The sequence below is a fragment of the Physeter macrocephalus genome, chromosome 14 (assembly GCF_002837175.3).
Source record: "Physeter macrocephalus isolate SW-GA chromosome 14, ASM283717v5, whole genome shotgun sequence".
Taxonomy (NCBI): Eukaryota; Metazoa; Chordata; class Mammalia; order Artiodactyla; family Physeteridae; genus Physeter; species Physeter macrocephalus.
The window spans coordinates 41,534,397-41,547,046 of record NC_041227.1 but is presented as its reverse complement, the minus strand read 5'-3'; the positions used below and the strand labels follow the sequence as shown (position 1 = coordinate 41,547,046).

At 55.7% G+C, this 12,650-nt stretch overlaps 1 protein-coding gene across 1 annotated transcript in view; it reads left to right on the top strand.

The window, feature by feature from the left end:
* Nucleotides 1–12,189, top strand: part of SYNDIG1 (synapse differentiation inducing 1) — a 37,895-nt gene extending 25,706 nt beyond the window's left edge. Inside the window, exon 3 of the mRNA XM_028498003.1 lies at nt 11,566–12,189. Within this exon, the coding sequence (XP_028353804.1) occupies nt 11,566–11,724 (159 nt within the window). The 3' untranslated portion in view covers nt 11,725–12,189. The remainder of the gene's footprint in view (nt 1–11,565) is intronic.
* The last annotated feature ends 461 nt before the right edge of the window (nt 12,190–12,650 follow it).

The following is a 12,650-nucleotide window of genomic DNA, read 5'->3' as shown; positions in this document are numbered from 1 at the left end:
AGATCAGGGCGGAGCTGCAGAACAGAACTGCCCTGCCGCCCACGGCCAAGGACTCTGCCCTCAAGGCCTTGGAAGCCTGCTGGTGCCCCTCACCTTCTGCTGCAGGTGCGAAAGTGGATTTTTTAAAGGAAGGACAATAACTGACAAACGTGCAAATACGTTAAGAGCAGCAATATGGTGGAAGGTAAAAACAGAAGTGTATGTTTTTTAAATTCTCCACCGCATGAATATCTGCAGGTGCGATTGCTGCCGAAACAAACAAACCAACAGACTAGCCAAGGGAACTGTGGGATGGGGGCAGCTGTCAAGATAAACGGTGGATTAAGTGTGAAGCCAGAACTCCCAGTCTGATGTGAAAGGCTCCCCTGGGGTGTATGACCCTTCCTTTCCCAAGTCCACTGAGCGAACACACTGGGTTATTTAGGAGAGACGCTCAGGGCAGCCCAGACATGTCGAAGGTCAAAGGCCACATTCTCAGGCTTGGCACTGAGAAGCTCTGAACCCAGCCGGAGGGCCACCTGCCCTCGTTCTATGCCTGCACCCACAAGGTGCTCCAGGGCCCAAGAAGCAGAGGTGGAGCAGGCGGGGTCCCCACGCCAGGCCGACCCAGGCCGCGCGGGAAGGACAGCACAGCATCCCACGTCTGAACCTGGAGCAGCACAAACGGCGTCTCTGCGCAGGCGCCGTGGCCGCGAGGCCGGGACAGGTTTCAGGAGCGGCTGGCAGGCAGCCAGCCAGAGCCTCATCTCCAACGGGGCCCGGACCAGGCCCCAGCCGTTGGCCTCCAGCCCCGAGCTCAGCGACCGTGTGGGTTTATCAGCCATCAGGGGCTGCAGATCAGGCCTGAAAGCAAGTCTGGGGCAGAGAGATTCACCCCCAGACCCAGGCACCAGGCATCAGGCTCAGGGGGTCCCAGCACCTGCTGTGCTGAGGGGAGCTTGGGTGTCACTGCCCTGGGGCTTCCTCCCCACGACCAGCACTGACTCCCCCCGGCTGCACACACTGGGAAGGGTAAACCGAGGCATCGGCCCGATGGGAAATGACACCTGTGGGATCAACAGGTTTTTCCTGTTTACCGGCACTGAAATTCTGGACAGCGAATTAAACTATGAAGAAACAGGGGGAAACTCAGCATTTACATTTAAGACTTTGGTCTGTTCCATCCAGTCCTTTTTGTGTGCATTATTCTCTGTATAGGCAAGATTAGGGTTTAAAATATGCCTTTTTGTATCCAATATCATGAGTACTTGTCATGTAATTAGTGATGTTTGTGGTGACCTAATGTCTCACCATAGGGATATAACACGGTTACTTAATTATTCATCTTTTAAAGCATTCAGATTTTCTCCCAAATTTCCAGTCTACTAGGTAACACTGATTTTTTTTCATTTTTTACTTAAATCTTTGCTAGTCTTTGCTTCTTAAGAAACAAGCTTCTCTTAATTTCATTGGAGGAATATAATTCGTGATTATCTAGTGGCCCTGTCATGGGAAGACTTTTTAAAACAAGGGTGTTTTGTTTGCTGTGTGATTGATATTCTGTGCCATGGACTGGCAGGAAAATAAAAGGACCATCACGTCACCCGTAATGTAACAATTTGAGGAAGCTTGTTGTGCACAAGACAAAGCCCAGTCATTGGGGCTCTTCTGCAGGGAACATGGGGGGCCCACAGATACTGTAGAGGCACCGACCCAGCACCTGACAGGTTTCCGCTGGCACAGAACAGCCACCACACATGTGCTGGGGGTGTCACACACATGGTGAAAGCGGCCACACACATGGGGCAGACATCGGCCAGCCTGCGTCAACTGTTGGGTCCAAAGGGCCCAAACATTCATTTTTGTTCCTAAAAATTTTTCTCATCCCCAAGGGTATTTAAAGAGAAAGGTCTGATTTTTCCTCTCCTGGGTTTTAAAATCTTTAATCTCCTCCTTATTTGTTTCCAGAAAGGAAGCAGGACTTTTGCGTAAAGAATGAAATGATGGCATAGTTTCCGTTCGTGAGCACCTGTTAGGATCCAGGAGGCAGGTGCTCTGGCACTCGACACCGAACCTCAATTCCCCATCTCTCATTCTCCATCAACGGAGTCATATGCAGACACGCTTAGCAGGGAGTGTCTGCAACTTACCCTGACACGCATCCAAAAGAAAAAAGATGGGTTGATGGATGGATAGAGAGGTGGATAGATGAACCTAATAACATAAACAAAATGCTAATAGTGAACTGAAGGGGTTGATATGTTCACTGCAGGTTCTTTTACCTTTTCTGTGTGTTTGAACATCTTCCTAACACATTGTTATATTAAGGGTACGTTTATGGAAACCAGTATTAACAACAGTCATTCTCTGTGGTGTCAGGAAGGAGGAAGTAAGGCCAGGCAAGTAAATTGTTGGCATGGAGCTCGACGTGGAGCAGTAAGTCAGGGTGTCCTGTGCTGACATTGTCACAACACCCACTAGACAGGTGTTATAACTCTGCTTTAGGGAGGAAAGTAAAATCAGACACTCAGAAATAGCGAGAAAGTAGTTCAAGGGCCGAGCGAGTTCCCGTCAGTGCTGGTTTGAGCAGGTGTGCCGGCCCCTCCCCCCGCCTCCCCCCAGGCTCTCAGGGACGGAGCCCGGGAACAACGTGCCCCTGCACCAGACAGGCCTCTCACCTGCCCCATCCACACCCTGCCTTTTAAATAAACGGCTTATCTCAGACCAGTTTAGCTCTGCAGAAAATGGACAAAGGGGTGCAGAGCTGGCGGCTTCCCTGAGCCCAGTCACCCACCAACCCCCATCAACATCTCACGTGGGGCTCGTCTGTCCCAGGTAAAGGCCAGTGTTGCTGCACCATTGTACTCTAAGTGCTCTGTCCAGATCGCCTTAGCGGTTGCCTGATGCCCTCTTTCTGCCCCTGGGTCCCATCCAGGATCCACGCAGCACCTGGCGGTCAGGCCTCCTCGGGATCCTCTGGGCTGTGACAACGTCTTAGGCTTCCCTTGTTTCTGATGACTTTGACAGGTGTGAGGAGACCTGGTGGGGTACGGTGTGGGATGTCCCTCTATCGGAACTTGTCTGATGCTTTCCTCCTGCTTAGACTGGGGTACGGGTTTGTGGAGGAGGAACATGGAGGTGAAGGTCAGTGCTGCATCCCATCATCATGACCTGTCACTGCAGATGCTGACCCTGGTCGCCTGGCTGTGGTCGTGTTTGTCGGGTTTCTTCACGGCAAGGTCACTCTTCCTCGGGCCATCCATTCCATCCTCTGTCCTAGGAAGTCACTGCACAGCCCACCCTCAAAGGGTGGGACTTGTGCTTTACTTCCCTGAGGCCGGAGGACCTACATAGATTATTTGGAATTTGTCTGTATGGGAGATTTGTCTCTTCTCCCCAGTGAACTGATTCATCCAATCATTTATTTATATCAGTATGGACCCTTGGATGTTTATTTTACACTTTGGCTTATAATCCAATACTACATTATTTATTTTGTCACTTTGGCCATAGGGAGCATTTCCTGTGTCCCCCTGACATGCCCCCATCCTTTTGATCTTGGAGTATTTTTCCTTTTTTGTACTATAAAATGCCGTCCCAGGTTCATCTTGCATATTACCTGCCTGAGTCCTAAAATCAGCCACTTCCCCATGGAGTTCTGGCCCCTTTTATTGGAAAATGGTTTTAGAAACCACTATCTGGGCACTGGGTGTGCTTGTTGCTACTGGGGTGTCATTGATTCTGGGTTTGCTCAGTAACAGAGCTAGGAAATAGGAAATACACGTGTGTGTACTCGCATGTTATTAGTCCTATATGTAGAAATACATGTGTCTACATCTTTATATATAGAAATATTTCCATATGTATAATTATTTTTGTATTATCCATCTGTGCCTGTATGAGCTAAACATGAGTTCATACTGATTAGTCACAGGGGAAAACCAAGGCAGGCTTCTCTCCAACAGAGCCCCATAGCCAGCATAAAGGGGGAGGCCTGAGCTGTGGGAAGAGGAGCACTGGGCGGGGCCTCTCAGGATCCGCGAGTCCTGGGGCTCCTCTAACCTCAGCTGGAGGATGGAGACAAGGTCACTCAGGCTTCTGCACAGGATGGCACAAGGGCCGTTACTCCTACTGATGTTTTTGTTGTGTTCCCTACGAAATGACCTTGATGACAGGGGCCCTCAGACACCATCATGGGTAACTCCCCCCCGCCGCAGTGACCCAGGCCAAGGCCAGGTGAGGGGGCTTGGTGCTAGCACCCAGGGGAGCCTGTGTTCCCGTCGAGTTTTACCCAAGCACAGGGGGGTACGTTTGTTTCATAGCTGATCTGTCTGCCATTCAGACCTAACTCACAAGATTTTTTTTTTTTTCATGGCTTAAAATAGAAGGGTTGCTTTAAAAGGGGGAGGGGAGGTCATAAAAATGCTCCTGGAACTAAACCACGTAAGGAAAGAAGCGAGCATGTGGGTCTGAGTGAGCCCTGGCCTGAGGGGCTTTCCCTCCTCCCCATGGAGCCTGCTAAACCACCACGTGGCCCCCTCCTCCAGCGCAGCTCCGGGGACCCGTCAGCACACAGCAAGCGATAGACAGTCATAAATAAGGGAAATAAGCTTTGCAGTGATGCAAAGAAATGTAATCCAGCCCGACAGATAATGGTGCAGGAGGAAAAATGAGCCATAAAATACCCAGAGTGCTATAAATTTCCAGAGAGATGGTTGTGGAGGTAGAGAGGGTGTCTGTCACACTCCTCAGAGGCGGGGGTCTGGCGCCAGCCTTTGTGTTCTGCCGAGGCCATCCGGGCTGTGCCGGGACCCAGCTCCTCGACCAGAGCGGAACCACGTGTCTGTGGAAGACGTGGACGTGGACTCCTCCGACCTTAGAGATTCCTGCTACTAAAATAAGCGACCGCAGGAAAAACAAAGCAAGGGGAATTCCCTGGCCGTCCAGTAGTTAGGATTCCGTGCTTTCACTGCCAGGGCCCAGGTTCAATTTCTAGTCGGGGAATTAAGATCCCGCAAGCCACAGGGCTGAAAAAAAAAAAAAAAGAAAAGAAAAACAAAGGAGTGATATATTGCAGAGAAAGCCATGTTTTTCCTGAAACTCAAACAACAGTGGGTATTTTACAGCCAAAGGAAATGAGGACTTTGGCCAGAGTTTGTGGTAAACTCAGTCCAGGACCAGACCCTGGGAGCATCATCTCCCGGGGGTCGGGGGAGGTGTCCCCCAGCAGGGATGGAGCCCAGGACCTTGCCACATGTCACGGAGGCCTGGGGCCCAGCATCAGCCCCTGATAGGTTCCATCTGCGAGGGATGCCAGTGGACCCCAGACCAGGACGCCCACTCCACACCCCGGGTCCAAAGGCCCCCCTTCATCTGCAGATTTCATGGGCCTTGCCTTCTCACAGGGTCACCCCAACAGCCTTCATATCCACCTGACACTGAGCTACCAAAATAAATTCACAGGTAAACGCACAGAGGCAGGTGTGTGTGGAGCAGTTTCCCGGGCGCGGGGAAACCCCCCGCCCCCCCAGCACTGATGCCTGAACCGCCCTGCAGGGTTTCCACCTCCTTTGGGTTCATCCTGCCCACCGCCCCCCAGGCTTCTTCTCCTCCCCACTCCCCGTGGGACTCTCTGCCCGTTTCTCCTGGGTCTGTGCTGCCCACCGTGGTGGCCCCTAACGTTTGGCTATTTATGTTTATATTAATTAAAATTAAATGATATTAAAACTCACAGTCACACTCACCACATCCCAAGTGCTGAGTAGCCGTAGGTGGCTCGTGGCCACCACGCGGGGCGGCACAGATTAACTGCCTCCATCGTGGAAGCGCTCCCCTGCCCGGCAGCCACCGGCCACCCTCCTGGCTGCTCTCTCTCTCCGCCTTCCTGGACTCCCGAGGACTGCGGACCCCTCCCCTCCATCATGCATGTAGCACGTCCTGCCCAAACTGGCCTCCAGGTCCTTGAGGGTGCCTGGCAGAGCCACCCCAGCAAGGAGCTGTGGTTGTAGACGCTTCCTTCTTGGCTACGCCTGATGCATATCCTCCTAATCAGCTCGTAGACTCGGCGTAAGACCCGCGATCATCAGCCGAGGGCTTCCTGGACATGGGGATGTTTCTGACCAAAGCGTGTTGCCCTCGAGAGCTGGAAGGAAAGGCCGCTGGGCCTCGGTCATTAGTTCACTGAGTGGTCCCGCGCGGAGCCCGCGAACCTGCAGTTGCAGCGCTCCGTGGTGAGCCTGGGATGGAGACTTGGGGGCCCCCGGGGGCCTCCCCCCCTCAGGGGGCAGGGACAGCCCCATGGACATATAATAGATGAGTTAGGGGTGAAAATGGTGTGAAGGACGATCAAAAAGGCCCAGCAAATGCAGAGGCAGGGAGCAGTGTGGAGAGGAAGCCGGCTCTCGCTCAGTGACTCACCTGCATCCGTGTCTGTAGGGAATCAGCATCTTCCTTTCCTTTTCTCTTACTTTCCTTCTCTGGTTCTGATATCAAGATTTTACTAGTTTCACGAAATGGGTTTCTCTCTTCTTTATAGATGGTTCCTATTTGTTCATTTAACTCTTGGTAGAATCACTTCTAAAATCATCTTAGGGTGTAAAAGTAAATGTTTTTAACTGTGTTTTCTTCCAGTTACTGACCCTCCCCAAGGACACCACCAGTGTGGCTCCTTTGCCGACAGTGTAGATGACTTTGGCCTGTTTTGTACTCTATGCAATAGACTCCCGTGTCTGGCTTCTTCTGCTCAACATCATGTTCCTGAGATTTTTTTCATTACCGTATTGGGTACCATTATCATTTATCCTTTTACTGTGGTTGGATGTTGGAATGACTTCCAGGTTGGGGCTCTTATGGTCGGGATGGCTACGGACATGCTCGTAGGTGTCCTCGGTGCACAAATGCATCGTTTCTGTTGAGCATCTACCGGGAGTGGAACACTTGTATCGTGTGTGTGTCTATATGTCCAGCTGTAAGCAGTGTTGTGCTTTTCCCAAGTAGTGACAGGAATTCACACTCTCAGCAGGACCAGATGAGAGCGTGGATTTCCACTGTGCCTCTCTTCCCTTTGAGCCATTCTTGGGTGGCAGATAGCACTGTTCTTTTACAATGTACTGGGTGGGGTATGCCTGAGCCGTTCCTGGGAAGGAGGGGTGCGGTCTCTCCCCACCCCCAGGCTGCCACCAGGGGTTCTGCCACTTTGGGGTGTGGCATGGCGAGTGGAGACAGATGGTGGTTGAGAAGTCTCAACCACTCACATCACCATGGGGGCCTCATGCCTGCAAAGCGTGTGCAGCTCTCTTCCTCATCCAGGCATTTGGCGGGTTCTCTGCAGACCCCCCCCACCACACACACTCGCACACTCTGCATCCTCGACTAGAGTTTGGAATTTTCCTCGGGGGTCTGCTTGCCCCTCCGTTGGGCTCCGTCGGTCACGGTCTAAGACAGCCCGGGCAGCCTGCGTCTGCCCCAGGAAGTACCCACTCCTCCTCCCCTGGCCGACGGGAGGGCTGGCCCGTCCCCCCCGAGAGCACTGACCCCGGCTCCCACCCTGACGTTGCTGCCCAGCCCACCCCCGCCTTCTGGATTGTCCAGGCGGGAATGGTCTCCTGCCCTCCATGCAGGGGACACACGTCAAGACAGACGCCCAGTGTCCCGTCGGAGCTGCTCTCAGTGGGACTGAAGGGGGAGGCGGCGCCTACGCCCCTCGTGGAGAGAACCCGGACTTGCATTCTGGTCCCTCAGATCCCCTCCCCGCCTCCACACACCCGGCCCCTTGTCCCCTGTGCGGGGCGGGGGGGATGGAGGGCTTCAGAACCTCTAATTCGGTTCCGTTCTCATTTTGGAAATTGGCAAATGAGGCTGTGCGGCCCTGTCGCCATCCTGGGCCGTTGTCTGTCGTGATGTCAAACCTCTAGCTGTTGCAAGTGAGCAAAGGAAGGAAGGAAGGAAAGGGCTGAGGGAGGAGTAAGGACCTGGGCCCCCCGAGCCGAGCGCCAGACAAACCTCTCAGGTGAGCCGGGCCTCAGGTGGGAGGGAGGCAGCGCGCACCGGGAAGGGGGTGAGGATGGCCGCAGGTTGGGGCCAGACTGGACGCACCAGAAGCACCAGAAGAAAGGGGGCCTGGCATCTGTCAGACCAGGAGACAAGCCTGCTATGAAACCAGCCCCTAAATGCTCCCAGTCGCCACAGAGGGTGGAAGTGTCAGAGGATAAAGGCAGCCGAGGATGTGAATTTGACTTCGTTCCCCTGCAAACTGGTCATTTCTCACCCTAGAAACCTGCACAAAATGAGCTTGAAATGTGTCTGAGGACCTTCCCGACTTCTGATGGCCGGTTCCTCTGCGTGGGTGCTTGACCTAGTGGCCGTCCCAGCCTCAGAGGCTGACGGGGGCAGCACCTGGGACGGACCTCACGCTGTATCTGGATCACGGCTCTGATGGTCAATTCTGGCCTAAGCACATTGGTCCCAGCTGTGCGTTCTCTGTTTATATGATTTTTATTTCCTCCATTTAAATAACACTTCATTCAAGGGAGGGAGTCAGTGTTTCCATGAGTTTTAGCACCAATATTTTACTTTTGCCCTTGAATTGAAAGTTGGGTTTTCTACATAGCTTTAAAACCAGGTGAGTGAGGGTAGTTATTTACCTAAAGAACCAGAGTGCATGTTTGAATGTGGACTATCCCAGTGGGCTATGTGTGAGCTCAGCACGTCCTGGGTGGGTTGGAGGACGTTTCCCCAGGTCAGGGAGGTGGCTGCACCCAGTCCCCAGCAAGCGGTGTCTCGGGGGCCCAGGCACTCCCTGACTCTGACCTCCAGCTCTTCGACCTGAGTTAAGACTCTCTCCCTCGCCTGGGACTTATACTCCAAGCAGCGTCCATGAGGGTGGACGGCACACTCTCTGGGTCCCTCTGAGCCCCTGGCGCACAGAAGATGCTGCTCAGAACCAGGCCAGTCACCTGCACTTTCTGTTTACTGAGCAAAAGACCTCAAAAAAGAAAGGAACGAACTTCACTTGGTGATCTCTGGCCAAGAGGGCAGGGAAGGAAAACCAGCCGCAGGGGCGTTGCCAGCCTGGGGGGAGTGGGACGGCCGTTTGCAGACGGGGCCCGAGGGCCTGTCCGGTGGCACGTGCCGTGCCCCTCCCTCTGGCCTCTGGGGTCACAGAGGCCACACGGACAGAAAGCTGCCCATGGGGACCCCCTCAGGATGAGCTTCAGCGGGACCCCCATCTGTCCCTGCCCCAAGGCTGCAACCCCTGGCATTCTGCTCTTCCTGGAAGGAGGGGCCACCCACTGTGTCATCCTGTGTGCGCGTCCTTCTTCACAAGAGTTTCCTTTCAGCTGTGCAAACGTCAGCCAACCCCCAGCCGCAGCCCCGCTTCTGTGCAGGGGCCCCAGGAGCTGGTCCCCAGAGACCGTGAGGCCAGGCCGCCGTCTGGGAGGGGACCCTAGGTGGACCCGAGGGCTGCGGGGCCGCAAGGAAGGAGCGGGCGGGTACCGGTAGGGGGACGCTGTGAGCTCCTGCCTCAGCCCACAACGCAGCCAGGACGTCAAGAGACTGCAGCCCAGGCCCCTCCAGGCCCAGGCAGAGTCCCCCACCGAGGGGCTCCCAAACCCCTAACCCTGGAACCTGGGAGAGGTTAGCGGCTTGTTCTTGATTTAAGCTGCCCGGCTGGGGTGATGTAGGTCAGCAGAGGACAGTGAGCCCACCTGTCAGGAGAGAGGACGGAGCGCCCAGATTCGGTCCCACGCCCGCGGGTCAGGCCGTCCAGGGCGGCCCTCGGGGAGCCCAGCCGATGCAGACATTATAAGCAGCTCACCAGGGCTTCCAGCCACTGAGGGTCCCAAGTGCGTGCATGGACCCAGATGAGACGGGCAGCCCTCAGAGTCGGGAGCTCCCCATGGGGTGCGAGTGCCCGGCCCGGCCTCCCAGTTTGTCTGTCTGTCTGTCTGTCTGTCTGTGCGTGGCTCCTGCAGCAGAGCCCCCGCCGGGCTGGGGTTGGGAGGCCCACCCTGACAGAGGCCGGGGGCCGGCAGGGAGGGGCCTGGAGAATTTGGGGTGAACTCAACTGAGACGTAGTTACTGTTGTCCTGGGAGCTTCCTGCTCACGTTCTCTTCACTCTGCTTCATCAAAGATCGTCCACAGGGAACCCCCAGGCTCACTTCCAAGCCCAAAAATTGGGGAGAAGGACATAAAACTGGCCCTCAAGAACCAGAAGTTAGAGGAAAAAATAAAAGGACACGAGCGGACCGGAGGCCCTTCTCCACCTGACGTCTCATCAGGTCGGGGGCAGAGCTGCAGAGGACGGAAAGTCATCTCCTGGTGACCTCTGAGTCTGGGACCTCGGTGTCTGAGTAAACAGGATGCCACCTCCCATCCTGCCCACAAAAAGCAGAAATACACTCAACACGCATGGAAACGGGATCCGGTGAGAGTCCGGTTTCTGGAGATGGGTCCTGAGGGGGTCAGGACATCCCACACGGGGAGTGGGCTCTGCCTTTGCCCTGCCGAGGAGCACCCCGCCCTGCCGGGGGTCAGCCCCCCTCGGCGCCCCATGACTCTCTGGGGGCACCTGCCCTGCTGGCCTCCACCTTCATCTGCCATCACTCAGGGGGGCATCAGCCGTGATGTCACAGCTGGATCACATGATGGTCCCCACAGCCCGGGGCCTCCCTTGTCGAGGGGACAAGGAGGAAGGGGCTGGCAGTGGTGGAGGTGCACTCCACCACAAAACGCCAAATCAGACGCAACGCCCGAAACCTCCACGTTCCCGTCTGCCTCATGACCCCGAGGCAACATGAATCTTACTAAACTAACACCTCGCTATGCAATCGGGTGACCAGAAATAGAGGCGCTGGTCTCACCTCGAGTTATTTCACTGGTGGATGAATTTTCCGGCCCCGCCATGGCAGGGAGGGGGCACCGGGCACGCAGATTCCCGCTCCGCCAGCTGAGTATAGTCTCAGTGTCCGCAGTCCACTGAAGGATCTTACGCCTCGGGCTCCTCTCCGGGTAACGAGAACTACCGTTTCCTTCCCCACACCGCCGTACACCGTAAGGATCAGAGGAGGCAAGTGTGAACACACTTTAGAAAACTGTTCACGTATCTTTACCGGGCAGAAGGGGGCCGCTGAGCTGTGACGTCCCCGCCCTCGCGTCCTGGTGCCCGAGACCCGGGACTCCCGTGGCTGGTGCTCAGCTGACAGCTGCCGGCCTGGGTATTCCTGGGGCTTCGCTTTCTTTCCTTTAAGCTTTGACTGCCTTGCAGGGCAGGGGGGAGCAGTGGTGGGCGACAGCGCACCCCGCCCCCCCCCGCCCTCCCCGGGCCCGCCCTCGCGTCCTGGTGCCCGAGACCCGGGACTCCCGTGGCTGGTGCTCAGCTGACAGCTGCCGGCCTGGGTATTCCTGGGGCTTCGCTTTCTTTCCTTTAAGCTTTGACTGCCTTGCAGGGCAGGGGGGAGCAGTGGTGGGCGACAGCGCACCCCGCCCCCCCCCGCCTTCCCTGGACAACTCCCCATCGGTGAGTCCCCTCTCGGTTCGCCTTGCTCATCTTGACCCCCTTTTTCCTCTCCCTCCTCCCGCTGCAGACGAACAAAGCCGTGGCCAAGGGGGACTTTCACCAGGCCAGCACCAGCTCCCGGCGGGCCCTCTTCCTGGCCGTGCTCTCCATCACCATCGGGACCGGCATCTACGTGGGCGTGGCCGTGGCCCTCATCGCCTACCTCTCCAAGAGCAACCACCTATGAGCCTCCCCGGGCGCATGCGCATGAAGAGCCTGGGCCAGTTGTGTGCGGGTGCAGAGGAGCGGGGCTGGCGAGGGTGGACTCACAGGTAGACACACCTGTGTGATGCTGTACAGTGTAAGTCATCGCCAACGACGCCATAAAGCCCTGGGATCTTCTGCCCATGGATTCCTTTTGTTTTCACCCTTTCATATCGTTTTCACAGCACTGTGCAGAGCATGGGACAGATGGGCACTGCTAACCCTTCTAAATGGAAGCTCCAAAGATCCCGACCCTCGAGGCTGTCTCTGGATGGATTCTGGTGGATTAACGCTGGTGCCAGTGCCTGGAATGCCATAGCATTAGCAATAGACAAACAGGAACATGTGTTTATTTTTATGGAATATGGTGCAACAGGCAGAGGGCAGGGGACATGTGCTCTTCTGTCTGTGGCCCCACCTGACTCCTCTGGCACTGCCCCCCAGTCCACGTGCCTTCCCCGCAGAAGGCAATGGGCTGGGCAGCAAGAAAGACAGAGCAGCTGCTGGCAGGACCCCCAGCTGTCACGGCTCTCCAGAGGGGTCCAGCCCTGAGAAAGCAGAGCCAGTGTCGTTCCCAGGCCCAGAGTGTCACTCCCTCTACGCTGTCCCCAGCCTAGGAACGTCAGGCCTCCTCTGGAACGTGTCCATACTCCACAGCCACCACACGGCAATATGCAATCCTGGGGCCTCGTTGACCTGGGGCCCGGGGCAGGCCGGCCCCTCCCCAAGACTCCTCCCAGAAGGACCCAGGTTTTCTCCAGGAACTCCAGGCCGAGGAGCCAAGATGCCCCCTCAGTGTAAGGAGGAGCGCAGGGGGATGCTTCTACCCGCCTGCGCTGACATTCACCTTCGGTGATGACAGTGACACTAGTGATCTTACAGAGGACACGAACCTTCTCTGTCAACTAA